Source organism: Polyodon spathula, chromosome 25 (assembly GCF_017654505.1).
Source record: "Polyodon spathula isolate WHYD16114869_AA chromosome 25, ASM1765450v1, whole genome shotgun sequence".
Lineage (NCBI taxonomy): Eukaryota > Metazoa > Chordata > Actinopteri > Acipenseriformes > Polyodontidae > Polyodon > Polyodon spathula.
This window is the reverse complement of record NC_054558.1, coordinates 17,605,297-17,624,468: the sequence shown is the minus strand read 5'-3', so window position 1 is coordinate 17,624,468 and position 19,172 is coordinate 17,605,297. Positions and strand designations below refer to the sequence as shown.

Below are 19,172 nucleotides of genomic sequence, written 5' to 3'. Positions count from 1 at the left end.
CGCAGACAGCTGTAAAAGCTGCGTGTGTGCAGCTTCACTATCTGCTGTATTTGTCGCATCGTGTCGCAGCTCTTTTGACTGCGTAGCTGTTGTTCATTAAATACTGACTGCATTTGCGTAATTGGAAAAATGTGATGTTTTAGTAGATGTGCGATTCTGGTATATTTGGAGCTGCTGTTTTTTGCGTGTATGTGATGTGAATAAATGCGTATTCCGTGAGAGAACAATAAAAAACGTACGGTAATCTCTGAAAAACACTTCCCACTGCAATGACAGGCCGAAAATAATTTACTAAACAGTGAAATGCCCCCCTTTGTCACCACAATCCTTTCGCTGACAGTTACCTTTCAATCCTATAATCGTGCGGTAAGCACTGATTCTTATTCAACACTATTCACCCTGCCTACTAAATGAAAAGAAAAACATGTAAGAATGGCCTTTAGTAGGCTGATAGACAAGCCTTCCACATATCTTATCAGCTGCAGACAGTAATGTTCGTCTGCACCATTCTTCTGGGCAGTTTTTTCCCAGCTCTGTTCATTCACTTGCTATTTTTATTTTTAATTTGTTTTTTTGTTCTGTTTATATATATATATATATATATATATATATATCTATAATATATATATATATATATATAATATATATATAAAACTAATAGCAAAACAACACAAAATCAAATTGTTTACTGTGAGCACACTTCGCACAGTCAAGGGCGCGTAATATTATATTTGAGAATTATAGAGGATAAAACTACATTTCCCAGCCAACCATTCGACTGCAGTGCTTCCCGCTCTTGAAGAAGCAACAACTTGTCAACTCTCAGTGTGACTATTTAAAAAAAAAACTGAAAGTCTACATAAATAAAGACCCCACAAAAAAAATAAACAAACAAAAAAAAAAAAGCAGTTTTTATGTGAGGAGAAAAATTATTTAAATACAATTGGAGCATGAAATGTGTACTAGCTGGAAGCAATGTAAAAGGTAATTATTGAATTATTAAGTTAGAGGTGAGAGTGTTCCTTAGTTACACAGCTTAGTGCCAAAGGGAACTGCAATTGAATGAAATATGACGAGTTTGGTTAAAATGTTGTGTTGAACTGCGTATCGTTAGCCTCAATAATGTTACTAAATTTAAATTTAATTTAAGTATTATTTAAGTATAAAATTAAGTATTTAAATACGGCGTCAGATTTTAGTAAACTTCAAAATAATACCAAGTAGGGCGTTAACGCGTCCTGGTGAGGAAAAATTCAACAGCAATCTCTCTCTCTCTCTCTGGTCGAATAAAATAAACCATTGGAGAGCACGGACTGGGAAAAAATTTGAGATAGCAATTGTGTTAATGTGATTGGGACTGACAGAGTTAATACTTGGTAACCTGCTGTATTCTATGATTTCCTCAAAGAAGTTCCATTTCAGGTGTAGTCCTGTAAAAATACAAAACAAAATCATTTCCACATTTTTCGCCCATGTCAGTGACAGATCTTTTTCAAATTAATTTTATTTCACCGCTGCAAACTATTGCCCCTCACATTACACACTTTGTTCACCTTAAACCAGAACTCTGAGTCGTTTCTTGCTCTTTTATGCCCCGTTGACAGCATTTGGGAAGGCTGTTCATGCTCTGTCTCGGGTTGGAGAGGATCTATGGCTTGACCCATTAGAAAAAGGAGTGAGTAAAATCCCTGTGAATGGCTATGCCTTTCTGATAAAAACTGTTGCAAGATGTATGACTGTATTAACCCTTTGAGTACAGTCTGCTAAGGTGATATAATATACAGTACATAATAAACAGATTTGATAGATTGTTAGAAACATAATTGCAATACAGTTTGCCTCTGCCCACTCTCACACTCTCTCTCTCAGCTTGCAGTGAGGTCAGTGAATTCCTCCAGGTCTGCATATGCCTGCTTCCTGTTCTCTCCGCTGTTCTTTCAGCACTACAGCAAGGAGACGACCCAGCAGCCCCTGGAGCAGGGAGATGTAGAGCCAGTGCTCAAGTGCAAGTTGACAATGAAGGTACTTCGGGTCCATGTGAAACTGGCATATATGCAACCTATGCAATTCCCATTCAAATCCCAAGTCCTTCCTTTGATTTTAAAAAGGAACTGGAAATGGAATTGCAATTGAATAAAATAATTGATAAAACTTGAACTCATGCTTTTTATTGACCTTTTCTGACTGTACCAAAAGAGGCTGTTAACATTTTTCACAAAAACTTTGAGGAATGTTCAGCAAAGAAGCGAGCAAGTGTAGTGTTGTTCAAAGCATGACATTCGTGCCGTGTTTTCAATGAGTTTACAACAGTAATTAATAATAACTCCTAGTTATTTGTGATGTGAACACAGTAGGAATAGGATAATAATAAGTTACCATTATTAGGAATTTAAATAGGATAGCCGTGTGTGTGGTCTTTAAATCACTGGTGCTCTTTCCCCTTTTTTTCCAGTCAGTTCTGCCTATCTTCAGGTGCCTGGCAACTATTGAAAGAAACGTAGAAAGATGCAAAATATATATTAACGTCAGGGATAGCCATGTCGTTTTCCAGTTCTCCTGCAGACATGGTAGGCAGAATAAAACTCTTGGTATAGATAGATAGAGCCAGACATCCAAAAAAATACTGTGTACCCTACAAGAAGTATTGGGGCTGAATTAGGTAGTGTAAATGATTTCAATGTGTCATAGGTCTCCTTTTTTCATATAAAAAAAAAAATCAACACTGCTTGTGTTTCTCTGTAAGTTGTTATCAGTCTAACACGACTGTCACGTGGAAATAAAGGTAATCTGAGCTGTAACAGAACTTCAAGATGTTGTTTATAACCTGTTGCTGCAAGTGGTAGCAGTACGGGTGCATGCCTGTTTGCTGCACAGAGTGGCATTCAGGAGATGTTTTAAGGAAGAGGAAGATTTTGTGTCTGCCACAAAAAATAACTTTCGGGGAGTAGAAACAATGTGAACAAACAATATCTGATTCTCTATGAAGCAGTGTGTGCACAGAATGCTACTCATTGTGTACCAAGGAATTGTGTTTTAGTGTAAAAATGAACATCAGTGTGGGGCATGCTGCTTTAAACGAAAGGGAGAGCTGATCTGCTGATATCATGATGCAGACAGTAGAGGGCGTTATAGACACAGTGGTGGAACAAACTATGTTATATGTTAGTATTATATTAACTACTGCCTTATATTTCAGGAATTACCAAAACCCATAACCTAGGGTTTCAGGAATGCGAGTCCCTTCAAGCGGTGTTTCCTAGAAACATGTGCCCCAATGTGTTGAAGGCACAGGCAAGGTGAGAAGGAGAGCTTTGACTCTGATGGCTTGTACAAGGCAATGGGAAACCTTACTGAGTGCCGACTCAAAGAAGTTATGAAATCACTTCAATTCAAGCTGAACTCCTTTGAAAATAACTTGCCAGTTGTAATTTACTGCTCTTTTGTGAAACACACTTCTTCACTTCTTGTTTGCTCTGGGGCAGCTGACTGCACAGTTTTAGAAAATAGTAGTTAAAGGTAAACAAGGGAGGGTCCCCTTTTTCACATTTCTACAAGAATATACAACTTTTTTAAATATAAGTATATTTAAGGGAGTTCATCTTTAGGTCAAATTAAAAAGTATAGTTGTTTGACAATATGCATAAAGGGTACACTACCCTAGTCTATAATCTCCTTCTGCCCTCAGACTTCTAGGGGACGTAGTGATACACTTTCCAGTGTTTCAGGAGGAAATCACCCTTGCAGTGACTCCAGTAAAAGTCAGCTTCAGGAATTACTTTGAGGAGGAAACAGGTTATAATTGATCTCATTAATTTCCATTGCCTTATAATGTGGGTTTATGTAAGCAGTCTTCCTTATTAACCCTGGGAAAGCATTGTTTAGCAGATGACTTGTTAATGGGTGGTATAGTAATATGGGTTATTCCCAATCTGTGCCACTTGGGATCTCGGCGAATAAGCATGTTTGGGCCTGATCAATAGAAAGTGCCCTACATGATACTGGGGGTACAGTGCTGTACTGCTGGTGGTGTCATCTTCAAGACTATATTTATATCTATTACGTCACCATTTTTATGATGTCCTGTCACTCCCATAATGAGTTTTAGTAATTATTTTTCTTTCATATAGCAGTCTTTAAAAATATTTCAGTTAAATTCAGTGCTGATTTCTAATGGTAGTTGATGCAGTCAGAAAGTCACTCGCTATGACCTTGACCTTAAAACTTAGTTGACTCCACCTATTCTATAGTACTGTATTGTAAATCACAAGGTTACATCTCTTATACAAGAGACACCCTGCAAATGACTCATTAGCTTATAGTACAGTGTAGTGTACTATAAAACACAATGCAATGGAATGATATCATGTAGAATAGAAAAGAGCTGGTGTAGCCAATATAATGTAGTTTAGTTTTACAAAATAAAAAGTTTAGTTAAATGCATGCATGGCATCTTCTTGGCGTTTTGTACCGCGTCATACTGTTTTTTAAGCCCTACCTGTTTGAATGTAAATCTCATGCAGACTTAACCAAGGTGATGCACACAGAAATTAGTCTGAACCCAGACGAATTTGACTACTACCAAGTCGGAGTGGATTCAGAAATAATCTTCTGCCTGAAGGAGCTGAGGGTGAGAGAGAGATTTTTGGAACAAAGCCACTGCTGTCATGATATATGATTTGTTCGTTGGTGTTGGTTTTTATTGAGGTATATTTGTGGCTGGGTCTTTCAGAAGAACACGTACAATATCATGTTCAGGCACCCAGGTCAAGACCAGCCCAATAACAAGGTGGACAGCTGGGTCACGGACTGTATGTTCCTCCTCATTTAGACTTAGAACATGGGAGTGCTGACCAGGGATAAAAACACGCTGACATGGAATTGCTCTGGTGATTTATCTTTTTGGTTCTGTAAAAGTTGAGATGTAAAAGGTGAAATGTGAGCACTACCTACAATAAAATACCTTTTGAGGATTAAAAAGTAAAGCCCTTTTGTAGGACGAGTCATGCAAGCTTGGTTTGAATCCTCTTTGTGCTGAGTTGCTTATCTTGGCTGGAGGGCCCACAGGGAGCGCTGCATTGACCTTTGCTCCTGTGGATTAGAAAGGAAAATTTCCCTTATCCACCTCATCTTGCTTCAGCCAGCCAGGACAGGGCAGCCTGGCCAGGCTTGGCTTTAGGGTTCCAGCTATCGAATTGAACTAGAGAAAAAAAAAAACAATATGTAGACCACACTTTGTGTAAATAGATTGTACCTTACTTAACTACCCCGCATCTTGCTGTCGTCAGTCAGTTTTAAACACAATGAGCAACTCTGCCACTCTGATGCAGGGATGATAATAGGGAGTCCATTGGCAGGTGCTGTGTGGTATCAAAGGCTGTGCACAAGTTACTGCTGTTTCACAATCAACAGCCTCCAAAAGTGATAACTGTGGGCCATTCTGGAGAACAAGCTGATCCAATTTAGAGTGGCATATTGTGTTTGCAGACTCGCCATGTTGAATCAGGCCTGTCATTGCTGCCCTGGTAAACCGGTCACACTATTGACAGTGTATGTTTGTGATTTGTTGTCCACACCCTGTAACACCTCCTGATAATTGCACAGATACTGATAGACAAGTTCATAAATTGATCCAGGGTGTACAGTATGTGTTCACTAAAACTGCCTCCCTGATCAGCCAGGCAGACTCAGTGATATACCTGTCCCAGTGAGTTATAGTGCTTGCTGCCAGACTTGCCAACCGATGTACCCTTTCACACTAAAAAGTAAAACACAAATGCACTGTACAATGTGTACACTTATCACAGTCTTATCCACGGAAACATGATTTTTATTTCTTTTAAGAAGTACTGGTTGTAGTTTCTTAATAAGGCATAAGTGCTGCATCACTTTATCTTAACTTTCACAATGTTTGTTTTCTCCATGGTGGGCAGAAAGAGAAATGCAAAATGCTTAAACATACTGTGGACTTTAAAGTAAAATAGCAAGTTGCAGTCTCATCCAGCAGTGTCAAGCGTAAAGCATGGCATTCAACGTGCTGTTTGTGTTTGCAGGGTTTGCTGTCCTTCGCAGAGTCCACTGGCCTGGCTGTGTCCATCCACTTTGGATCATCAGGAAAGTAGGAATCTTAACATTTTGTTTTGTAGCTGCAGTGCAATAACATATACCACTGAATCCGTGGGCTCTATTTAGCAACAAGTGCAAGGACAGAGGAACGTTTTCTGAAAACAATACAAATGTTTGATTGGTTAAATATTGGGTGCACTTAGAGGGGTGTACGTTATTATTCTGAGCAAGTGTCCTGTATGTTATGTTCCAATAGGACCATTTTAGCGAAAAAGATAATAACATTTAAATTAATATCATATTTTTAAACATGAAAAGCAACCGAGACCCAATCTTAACTTGTGTTTTGTATGCATATTTGTAACATCGCCAGCTGCTTTTGGTTAAAAACCTGCGTTCTCTTTTGCGCCGTTTAGTCATGTTGTTTATCCCCACATCACTCTCTTTAAAGGGAGAGGATGAACCCCGTGACCCCGTGAGCTCTAGCCTGAGACCTGGCAGCTCTCCACAGTGGGATCAAGTGCTGAAGCCCGGTGCTGAGACTCATACTAGAGAGCAGAGTGTCTAAGTGCCAAGGCAGCCTGGCAACTGCAGCAACTCTTCAGTATTAGAATCTTATTAAAGCAATACAGAACACTCAGTGCCGTTCCATTCCATTAAAGAATCCAAATATATTCACTTGTAACTATATGGGGCACCTTATTAAAAGGTTGTGGTATCTAGTGAACTATCTCAGCACCGGAGGTTCTTACTGTATTTAATTAAAACTGGAGTGATTAAAATTGAGTGACTGGCCACCAGGGTGCTTAGGTTAGTGCAGCTCTGAACTAATCTATTATATCCTATTGAATTAATATGAAGCTAGTTTATTGCCGCCTTAACCAGTGTACAAAAGAGTAATTAGACCCTTTAAATGGGAAGGTAGTTGTGGTAATATCCCATTGCCTTGTCTCACCCGAAGGGGTCAGCATTATCCATAACACAAGTTGCATCACCCGATACAACGCTACCGGTTACATAATTAGAAGCTCCAGATACAGGATTTTAGTAATAATTCCTTCCGTTACAGCGCTTTTTTTTTTTTTTTTTTTTTAATGTGAAAAACTGCAGCGTTCAATGAATTCCTCTTTTTAAATAGAGGTTATATAGAGTTCTGGCGGATGTTAAAAACCTCCTCATTTTTGTCATTGAATCAGATTACAGTAATTTTGAAAGGAAGCATTTTTGTTTCTTGCGTGACTGTAATAAGCTGTAAACAACACAGTAATATAACACAGCAACATACGTGCCTTGTTAAATAGTAATGCAGCATTTCTTATTTGGTTACAACGCACGTTTTGTGTTTTTTTTTTTTTTCAAACAAATTATGGCACAGTATCAGGTTGCTGACAGTCTAGGTGAGGTTCAGAACAGAACCCAGAGACATGTAGAATCATTGTTACTGCATTCCTGTAGTGAGAAACGTGTTGTACTGGATCTGTTCCCAACCAGGTAGTGGCTTGTTCTCACCTCTCACCTCAGTGGAAAAACACTTTTTAACCCTGTAATGGCCAATGGTACAGTTGTTACACATCTTTGCTACCACAGTAGCATATTATGTTTGCACCAACAGTATATTGCATGTTGCAGGCCACAGTCTTTAATTGTTTAGGTAGAAGGAATGGGGGTCTTGTTAATTAAATACAATATATTACATCTTCTCCTTTCTAAAATTGCATTTCAGGGTTAAACTTTAGTTGAGTGGAAACTGCACTTTTCTGCAAAAAAAGGGTGGACAAAGGCTTTTAAAAGTCTATAAGAAAAAGTAAAATAAGAGGCAACTTACTAGATTCATCTGGAATCACCCTTGAATTAAGTTTTGCTTGCTTTCACTATCTTTTCCATGATGATCTGGTCAGATCTGCACAGAACATATATATATTTATACAGTGCACACAATACAGGTACTTCAGAGGGAACAGATAGATACATGGCAACCAGGGTGTTGTTTTTAAAAGCCACAGAGCTTGTTTAGTCAAAGCAGTTTGCATGTATGGAGATGAGTGTATTCGATTGCCTCATTTTAAAGGTCCACAGTGGGGTTTACGCTCCCAAACCAGTAGCTTTGTTGCATTATAAAAACAGTAACACTACAATGTGTGTGGAAAGATACAACAGAACTGGAACAAGTGTGCGGCAAACTATAGGTCAGAACATTTCTCAACAACACTGAATTATTACAAAAATCTGAATTAAAGTGAAGAAATGCTTTGGTTAATTTGATCAGCTTGTCCAGACAGGGACAAAATAAAGCTGGATTTTCATCACAGGACTTTGAGGAATCCCCCTGGATTCCATCAACCATCCCAATGCTGTAATATGTTCCAGTTTTGGCTTATCCGTGTGCATACAACCCATGATTCCGGTAAATGTTTAGACAAGATGGACCCTATTCACAGAAATGTAAGAACTGTTTTAAGGATTGTTTTTTGTTTTTTTTAATTTACTTCAGACCTGTCGCTTTCATTATTGATGACATGGTTCTGGAGGCTAACTTTGTCCTGGCCACACTGACTGATACAGAGAGCCGAGCAGCGTCTCAGAGAACCGTGTCTGTATCCCAGACAGGAGCACCCACACAGAGGTACCGTCCCTGCAGTCTTATCACTTGTATTGTCACTAGCAGCAGTAAAACATACCAGAAGTGGAGTTTTACCTCTAACAGTCCTGGTCACCTGGGTTAGCTGCGCAGAGCGAGATCCAAAAAGGGTTAGAGATTTATTTATTTTTTGACAAAATGCTAATAACAGGTGACAAGCCTGGTCTTGAAATGGTTAAAAGACCCAATAAGTTCTCCCCTTTTAAATTTCAGCTGCAGTGACGCTTCATGGTAAGTAAAAGCAGTGCGCAGACATGCAGTGTCCTCATATGTGGTACTAGAGAGAAACAAGCCAATAGTATCGCCAGTATGTTCTCCAATAACCTATCAACTGAAAAGCCCCCCTTTTACACCCTATTAAATAATGCCTAAGAGGGAATAATCTGCTGACTGTTTGCCATTTGAGACATGACAAAATTGTGTGTTTGAGCTAATTAAAGGTTCCTGAAAAAGCAGTATTGAAGCTGTGTGCCAAGGTCCCTCTTGCCAGGCGGCGTGCATGGCACTAACTAACTGTCTAGTATAGTGGCCTGATATGATACTCAGCAAGCTTCATTACCCACTGCAGCCTTCCAGCAATGATGTCACTTATTCTTCCTAAGCCAATTCGGTTTATTTTACTCTGTGAAAGACAGGTTAGTACTGGCGATTCTTGATTTTATTTTTATTTTTTATGATAGCTGACACATTGGGCCAAGGATTACACAACAAAGATAACACATTATACAACTTGCATTGATATTCGTAAAACTGTTAATTTTATAAAGCAGTGCACAAACACTTAAAAAACTGAAGTTATATAACATCAATAGTTTGGATTTTCCTGTCACAAACGCTGCAGACTTTATTTTGGCATGAAGACCTTGATAAAAGTGGCCCGTAGTTTGTTGTCCATACAATATAGCCCTGGTAATCAATAGGTGTCCCTCAGAGCGCTTTACAAAAGCAAGCAAACTTTAAGCACTGCAGTGGAAAATGCCAAGTTAAGCAAATATTCTTTTAACCTAGAAATAAACATTTGCATGTATTCTGCGCTCGTGATCGCTACTGTAATTCACACACTTGGAGCACAGCAGCTAAAAGCTGTTATGCCTTTAGAAAGGATGTAAAGGATGAGCACAAGGTGTGACTTGCGGTATCTTTAACTTGATTGGAGGGACTTCAGCATGGGGGGGGGGGGGGATTTGGTACCAGTTAGGGTTCTTACAACAAAGGATACAAAAGACTTGTTTCCATGCATCGGTTGTTCAAGGGTATGATGTAGAAACCGGAGGTATTAATTGTGATTGATTAAGCAACATGCATGTATTATTATCTCCCACAGTGATAATACGTTTTGACACCACTTGTATTCTGCTGCTTGTGTCCTCGGTGCGGGATAGTACTGTACAGAATGCTGCTTACATACCTTTTTATAAGTATCATCACAGATATGGTTGAAAACATTGATTTTGCCCTCCCCTTTCAAGCCTCTATGTTGTAGCAAAGTACTGTAAAAAAACAAAACAAAAAAACACCAGACAAGTAGTCTAGTACATATTTTAGAACAGTACACTAGATGTAATTAGCAAGCCATCGGTGTGGCATCAATGACAGACTAGGATATCACTAACAGAAATGTTGATACAATATACACTTCTGGATCTACTGGTGCAGGTGGCTCAGGTTTCAACAGGAATTGCATACATTTAGTGGACAGCCCTCTTGCTCCAAGTCAATAATAATATCAGTGAAAAAGGCTAATTTGTAAGAAGGTTTGATAGTGGATAAGACAGATTTGTAACTATTTTGAAGGGATTCGAAAAAGGTTGCTTGGGCAGGATATTTAACCATTTTCTCCAGTCAGAATTTTTTTTCCCCCAATTAATTGTAATGCTTTTCTCCTTCTTTACCTAGTTTTTAGCCGTGCTTCTGTGTGCTTATTCTATCATTTCAAGAAATTCCTATTGGACAGCACCTCTTCTGTCACTAGTTCAGTATCCACAGCGCATTTCATTTTGCAGTTGTTCAAAGGTCTTGTTTATATTTAGTTTTGAAGTCTAAGACTGGCAGTGGTTTTGCGTGCCAGTGATTTATAACTCACAGCTTTGATTTAAGTGCTGCACACACAGGAAGAATGTATGAGCTCTCTACAGTAGCTGCTCTGTTTGTCTTGCAGGTCTCTCGCTGTCACGACTCAGCCCCCTGTGCCCCTCGCTGGTGAAATGGAGCTGGCTGAACTGGCACGCACAGGGCACGAGGGCAGCATTGCCATGAAGACCAGCATCCCTGAGTTGCCGCTGGCCCTGGATAGAGAAGCAGAGCTGGTAATCTCAAGCCAGGGCAGTGCTATTTTCAATGGGAAAGCCACAAGGGAAAACGTAATCGTCTGTCACTGGTCTGAGTATGGTGTTGGAGTGCACATGGATCAGATACAGGAGGAGGCTGTGGGGGTGGTACCGGCTACAGTAGGTCATAACAAGGTGAGGACTGGGTGGTTTTATAATCATGGGAGTTCTCCTGGAGTTAGTGGGTTGGTACCATCAAAAACAGGACCATATCTGTGAAATAGAATCACATAACAATTAAAAATGTATAGACCACTGATCAAAATTGGACTTTGATAGTTCAGCCCGTCAGTGTCAGTACATTGAAAAGGTGGGGTACCATAATTTGGATACACTCAAGGACTGCTTTTACTCTATGTTAATCAGCATTTACAGGGGTGTTTATTAGTTGTGCTGCTATGCTGTTGCCCTTTAGTATAGAAGCATGGCATTGCCATTGAATATCGGTTTACCAGTCCAAATACTTGCCATTTCCACAGTGTGGTCGGTTCTTACTGCTGACGTTTATCAAATAGCATCTCCTGGCTGGAAGGTCATGGGGTATCTATAGGAAAACACATGACAGTCCCACCTCTCAGATTCTCGTAGTACCATCTCTAAAACTAATTCATCTTTCCACCTGTAGTTTGACTGAAAAAGTTTGAAGACATAAATCTAGTCATTGCCTCTTTATCTGGGTGCCTACAGGTTTAGCAAAATAAATAGGGTTCTGTCACAGCAGGGTGAGCTATTGAGTGCTATACGGACCGAGGATGAAATTGGATTTGGTTTGGTGGTGTTTTCAAGTTCAATATTAATATAGAGCAATGAACTTGTTATTGGTAGGTACGCTGGCTGTTGTTCATTACTAATACATGCAAGATAATTACCTTATAAATAAAATTGTCTGATCATCATGCAGTTCTGATCGAGGGACAAATAGCAGTTGTTTTAATTTATCCATAGTACTCGGGAGCAGTTGCCTCTCTGCTGCTTTGCTAAGACAGAGATTGAGCCTCAGGCAAGAGTCAGAAAATAAAAATTCTTGAGTGTGACCAGTAAGCTCAGTTCAGCCTGACACACTTCATGGCAGAAGCACAGAGAATAACGCAAATTGAAACTTTTAATGCAAACAGGGGCACTGAAACAAGCTTCAAACCTGAATCTACTGTGCAATAGTTGTTTGCTATTAATAAGGAACCCATTCACAAAACCTTCCTATCTAATTTAAACCAAAACTGAGCCATCCTTCTCTGTAATATATACATTTGGACAAACAAAAGCCAGACAATTCTATTAAACCGCAGGTGCTCAATTAATGAAAACTGTCCTATCCTTCACTTTCACATGAAATTGTGGGTAGAGTCAACACCAGCCATGCCATTTTCCATCTCAAGGTACAGGCAATCAAATTGCTCAGCGAGGTTGCGGCAGGCGATTTGGGGAGCGATCAAGCCCTCTTGATGCAGGGAAGTAATCCCCAAGCTGCAGAAGAGGATGTGGAACAGCACTGGGCAGGACAGATGGACTTGCCTGAACTCTGGGAATACTCCGCATAGTTGTTTTCAGCAACATCTGGAGATATTAGAGGAGTCACACAGCTAGAAATGAAATCACTGGGCTGCAGCAGCCAAAGGCAGAGCTCTGCTCTGTGGTTGTGATGCCCACCAGACCACATGGTTACATTACAATGCAATATTTACCCAAGTAGTGTGTGAACAAATCAGTTTGTTATGTAGTTATGGAAATGTTTGTGCATTGTGTTTTTTATCCAAAATTATGGTGTCCCACTTTAAAAGCTCAATGTTGTAATTTAAAGTCACGGAACGATTAAAAGAAAAAGACAACCCGAGCTACCCAGAATAATGCGAAAGGACATTCTGTACTGTGAAATTACATTAGTCTGGCAGAGAGGGAGCTTTATGCTGACTGTACACTGGGGTGGACAAAAAACAGCATAACAAAAAGAGTAGATTGCCATAGAAGGGAACCATTCTACATTTATAAGTGAAGTTGAAAAACAGACAAAGCAGTCATTTTTGTTATTGTGACTAGCAAGGGCAAAGCATTGCACACAGCATTAATGATCTCTCAGTCCATTCCAAACCAGGACCCTGATCTACCCAGGTCCTTGCTTCGTTAAAACAGTCAAGTTCAGCTATTAAAAGATGTGGCTGGACCAAGGTCCTGTGCTAGAATGGAGTGAGACCCACGTGAGCTGGCTCTGCTTGAAGGGTTTCTCTGCTGTTCCCTGCAGTTCCACTCGCTGCTGTTCGGCGCGGTCTCCTCTCAGCAGAGTGGAGAGAATGCCCTGGTGCTGCCCAGCCTGGTGTGTGCCAGTGACAATGAGGAGGAGCTGGAGGAAGGAGAGAAGATCACCGGCAAGCACTCCCTGACTTTCTGACCATTTTTAGGTTTTTTCAGTTTTAGGTGTAAGGACACACCACACTTATTTTTTTATGGTTTGCATTTTATTAATGGTATTTATTTAGAAAATAATATGTATTGTGCACGTCGCAATGTTACACAGGGTGCACAAAGACAGCGTCTCACATTAGTATTTGCATTCTTATAGTGATGTATAATATTCAGTCACTTCTGTTTTCTCGTTGTATCCTTAACAGTTCTTTTTGCACACTGTGTTAAATAAAATACATACATTAAAATGTCAGCAGCATCCTTAAAGAACATAATGTGAATAGTGGTTGTGTGCAATACAGCTACACCATCGAGGTCTTGAATAATGCATTTCAAGCACAACAGGAATAATAAGATAACCCTTTTAATTATATTAACTTTAATTGCCATGGAGTACCAGGTTAAAGTTGTGGGTCTCTATATATAAAAATAAAGAAGAACCTGTGAAAGGTATTGTACTTGAGGATATTAGATGCAAATAAACATCAAAACAAGATCCATCAAGACAGACTAGTATAAATACTATATTCTTTATTTAAATATTGTACAGCTCTTAAAACATATGTACAGAAACTATTCCTGCATTATTGTATTGTACACAGCAAATGCCTCCACAGCAAGCGAGCGATAGAGAACAAGTAAGAAAGTTCAAATCTGGACCTGAAAGCAGAAGCACCTTCAAGAGTAGAATTTGATAACATTCTGGTTTTCGAGATTGGGCAAGCTAGCTTTGCAAGGCCTTAAACAGATGGAACAGCAGACGAACATGGGGTGTGTTTGAAATGCCAACTCTTTCCTACACCTCCACTTCATACCTGATTCAATTAGCTTGCCTTCACACATACACCACAGACACATGACATACTTTTTATTATTATTTGTTTAACATTGAGAACAGTTTATTCAATTGTGGTGCACATACTTTTCTACTGTCTCTGGTTTACCACTGAAAGGTTAATTGAACTGAAAACAAAATAGGAAAGCATTTGCTCTCCAGCCAGGATTAAATAACTTCAAAATATTTGTTGTGTTACCTTACCAAAGACAAGATCACAAGAATGTTAAATCAAGGAGTTCCACAGTCTACAACAGCAAGTTCCAAACTTGCTAAAAATACAGCTCGTTTTACATAGGGACTCAGTTTGACTAATGAATAAAAGCAGTTACCTTGAAAATAAACCACCAAGTTTGACATTGGGAGTGCTTCTGAAGCTTATTAAAACAGCACTAGAGACCAAACCAAGTCAACGCAAACTCAGGATCAGAACAGGGTGCGTCCACTATGTCACGTCTAGGCATTTGGACTGATCCCCTTTTGGCAGGTCTCGTATCCTGTCTGGCTTCCAAATTGATACTATATCCTATAATTGAGATCTGTATTGAGACACTACACTTAAAATGCACAGAGCACAATATTTATGACAAAGCAAAATACTGAAAATCTAAACCAAATTCACATTTTGCATGTGTAATTTTATACATAAGGTTTACAAATTCAGAACTTTCAGTGGACAACTTCGATATCACAGTTCTCATCGCGATGAAGCAACAATCACAACACTACCTTTGTTTACAGTAAATCCATTAACTACAGTATCCTTATGAACATGGTCAGGAGGCCCCTGGGCCTTTCTTTAAATATCTGTGCACATACAGCCTTACAGGAGGAAACACACAACTGCTAGATATGTTCGGAGCGCAGGCAACCTGAAAAATACACATGTACAGACATCAGGTGAGGGAGAAAAAGCACAGCAAAAACAGACAGTTTGTTATATTACAGTATTGCTTTCTAAACACACACAACACACACCACTGACAAAACACATGGGAAAAACTGGTCTTTGGTGCACCTGCTAGGAAAATAAATGAAGAGAGAAAGTCTCTGCCTATCACCCAGCATCCGAGGAGTTTCACTTTACGACACTGCTTGTCTTAATGCCAGTCACTTAGTCAAGATGCTTATAAACAGAAGGGAGACAATATTTAGATCTGTCACTGTATTAAATCAGAATAGACCCAAATAGTCCCAAACCACACGTTTCAATTTCAGAGCAGCACATTAATATATTTGCATATTTAAAAAGTGTGTACTCGTGATGAACTAGCAATGTCAATATCTGAATTGTCTTAGGCTGTTTAAATTAAATGGAAATTAATTGTGAAGTGTGGTTTCAGACAAGATGTCTCAAGTGCAATTGCAAGCCATTGCAGAAAAAAGAAATTTCAGGAGTTGTGTTTTTTTTTTTTTTTTTTTAAATCCAAGCTGTTTGTAAATAGTTTACAAAACTACAAATTAAAGCAGCCAACATTATCAAATACATGATTTGTTAATCATTTCTTAAGTATCAACTGTTTGACTGGCAAATATATAGTCATTCTACACCTAGTACCAACATACACTTAAGGTTTTACCAGCAAATGTCTTTAAAATCCAATAATGAATTAACAAGAGTACCAGTTCAGCTGGGCAGTAGACAGAAAGCTTCACTGCACAGAGGAGGAGCAGACCATGTAAATACAGGAATAGTCAAATGAATCAATTCCTTAGTTTAACTAGTGAAAAGCTTAAAAATGAAATGCCTGTTAGAAGCATGATGTGTATTTAAATAAAGTAAAATCGACATGTACACGGTACATGTAAAAGTTGAATTTTAAAGTTACAAAATAAAAAAGCTGCACAGAAATAGTTATGCAAATATACAGTACAACAAAAAAAAAAAACGAAAATCCTGACGTTCAACATGTGAATGTAACACTAACACACTAATGTTTAGAAGACCTTTCACAAACAAGTTACCTGATTGAGACAGAGAGAGAGAGGTCTATTTGTAAAAGATGGCTTTAGGAACTCCATAGTGGGATACATTAAATTATCTGGCTGTGGTAAAATTCTGTGTACAAGAACCATATTTTTTTATATATATATACTATAGAACTTAAAGGAAAAAAATAAAGTTATAAAAATAAACCTTTATTATTCATTACTCATTTCTGACCTAACATACCTGTTCACAAAAGCACTCAGATACAAACTTATTATTCTTGTGCATTAATGGTATTTTTCATAAAGGTTATAAAAAAAAAAAAAAAAAAAAAAAAAAGAAAAAGAACCCAGAACCCAGACACGCTTCCAGGAGTTACAGTCCCAACTGAGAAAGGTAACGTTATACAAACTCAAACACTCTGCTGTGCTAAATTAGCTGGACCTGGTTATAACGTTACACAAACACACACACTCAGCAGTGACAAGTTAGCTAGACTTGGTTATCCAGTGACATAACAGGGCGTGTGTTTAATTCAGAGCTCGCTCAGAACACCCTGACATGTGACACATGTGACCAGCGAGGTATCTGAGAAATCGTTTGGTTTCAGATGTGACTGGTCTGCATTTTCTGCTCTTGAAACCAACCCAAGTCCCCGGTCCTGCTTCAATGCAGTCCATGCACTGAACAGCAGCCATTAAACATTCTGCACCCACAGCTGTAGAAGGACTTGTTTGCAATCTTGCTCTTTATAAAAACACAAAGGACTGTACATGGCTTTGGGGAAAGAACCAGAATTTGTCCACCTTTGCTCTTTCAGAAATCCATCAACATTTCCAGGAATAAAAAAAAAAAAAAAAAGCTTCACTTAAGTTTTGGTTTTCACTCCCAATCCAGACACATAATGATTTCCACCTGCATTAACTGAATAAAAAACCTGTGTTTAAAAGAGGAATTCTGTGCTAGATTGACAGGCCAGAAGTTTAAGACATTTGACCTCTAACCTTTTGATGTTTTGATGGTGTTTCTGAGCAGAATTGAAACTTTATCTAACTACAAATACTCAGACAACCGTGTTACTGTCTCCAACCTCCAAATTCAATATAGATGTCCTTTAAGAGACCATAGGAAGCAAATCCATCTGCCCTTACACAAATGTCAACACTAAGGTGCTGCAACAAAACATCATCCTTTCTTAATTCTATTAAAACCAGCATTACAGAACTTTAAAAACACAGAACAAAAACGGGACTGGGACAGTTCCACCAACAGCCATGCTCTCCAAAATGCTATCATACATGCCACTCAAACAGATGACGAAACATCACCGAGTTCTAACTTTTTTTTTGTTGAAAACGAAGCATAGCAAAAAAGTACAAGCCTGCCGTTTCAGCTAGAGTTTTCTTCCAACCAATGTGACAGACCTTTACGTACCGCTATGCCTTGGTTTATTTTCTTTAAATGCAATCACAATTTACATTCTCTCATTCATCACTGAACCCACACATCTCCATTGTTTATAAGTGCAAGTAATTGATTAGGAAGCTTCAACTTTTAAACCTTTGCCAGTGCCCGAGGACAATTTTAAACCAAGCCAACCCCCTTCCCAGACTGGAAGCCATTTACAGTATCTGCTTCGAAGACTGAAATGGAATCGGATAGAGACACAGGATCTATGACTGGTGGATGATCAAACCTTGGAAACATTAGGAGCAGTTTTTCCATAGGCAAGAAGACCAGAGTTCATTCCCTGTTCACTTTGGAGTTCCTCATATTTGCCACCCAACTGACTCCAGATCAGTATTTAGGCAGCAGCAATAAACACCTGCACACAGACTCACAAATTCTGTCCATATAGGTCTGAAAAACTAAAATACAAGAACATGGGGGGGGTGGGGGTGAATCAAACATATATTTCTGCTCCTGTTTGAGTTTGTACATTTGCAGTCAGGGGAAAGGGGATCCAAAGGCCCCACATTTAAATGTGTATATTTTTCAGAAAGTGACTGGGACCAAGACAACTAATATTAAAGGCATGTGACGTCTCTACAGCCACCTGCTGGACAATAAACAAATTACATTGAGCAGCACTTATGGAAAAACAGCTCACAGACTGAAACCAAGACGTACCAGGCACTGCCAAGCGTGTTCCTGTGAATGATTCCATGATAAATAAGGTCTACCCAATGCCTAAAAAGGTGGTAAAAAGTTCTTCTGTATAGGACTGTCCTGGTTGCTTTGCAGGAAGATGTACGCTCTCCTTGGTAGTGGTGGAAGTGTGGCTACAGACCCAGGGAATAACTGGCCTTGGGGGTTTAGCTGCAAGGGGAGGGGAGTCCACAGTCCTGCCAGCAGGAAATGGTAGAACAGAACATGATTGAGGAAGACAACAGGGCTCTCCAGTGCCACTAGTCTGTGTACTCTGCTACTATAGACAGCAGAACTGTGATGTCATCAGGCTTCCCTCCTGCACAACAACACAAACGGAACACTGCATTACAACACAAAAACAGCTTTAAATCAAATGAATAAACCCAGGGAACGAATTATCAACAGCAAATGTAGTTTGTATCATTAGTGACTTGGTCTAAAGGGGTTTGTGGCTAGTTCTGTAACATGCTGGTCATCCTCAGCTCTCTCAAAGCTCAGCAAAGTTACTGTTCTGTGTTTTAGACTTGTCCAGAGCACAGAACGGTTGCCGAGTAACCAAGTGGAGCGCCTGGGAGTGGAAGAACGTCTACTGTGTAAACTTAATTTTTGTTGCTTAACTACAACAGTCAGAAGACAATAATAATAATAATAATAATAATAATAATAATAATAATAATAATAATAGAGCTTTTACAGTGTTCCCTTATTATTTTCCATTATTGCACATGAAAAAAATTACGTGCCCCACCACGAATGAATCAAATTAAGCCTAGGAATTAAAAGTGTTAAGATAAAGGGGGCAGCTGAACTTCTTTAGGGATATTTTGCAAA

General features: G+C 39.1%; 2 protein-coding genes across 2 annotated transcripts in view; one reads left to right on the top strand and one right to left on the bottom strand.

Annotated features, from left to right (window-relative positions):
- The first annotated feature begins 204 nt into the window (after window positions 1-204).
- Window positions 205-15,680, top strand: LOC121300245 (cell cycle checkpoint control protein RAD9B-like). The gene is made up of 12 exons (XM_041228744.1): window positions 205-215; window positions 1,564-1,675; window positions 1,870-2,022; window positions 2,453-2,567; window positions 3,197-3,296; window positions 3,686-3,792; window positions 4,521-4,627; window positions 6,051-6,115; window positions 8,555-8,781; window positions 8,915-8,919; window positions 10,840-11,163; window positions 13,265-15,680. The coding sequence occupies exons 1-12, from the start codon at window positions 205-207 to the stop codon at window positions 13,409-13,411; spliced, it is 1,473 nt and encodes a 490-aa protein (XP_041084678.1). The 3' UTR covers window positions 13,412-15,680.
- The window catches only part of LOC121300078 (protein phosphatase PTC7 homolog), a 17,093-nt gene continuing 11,860 nt past the window's right edge, over window positions 13,940-19,172 (bottom strand). The window contains exon 6 of the mRNA XM_041228461.1: window positions 13,940-18,657. Coding sequence (XP_041084395.1) covers window positions 18,599-18,657 — 59 coding nt within the window. The 3' untranslated portion in view covers window positions 13,940-18,598. The remainder of the gene's footprint in view (window positions 18,658-19,172) is intronic.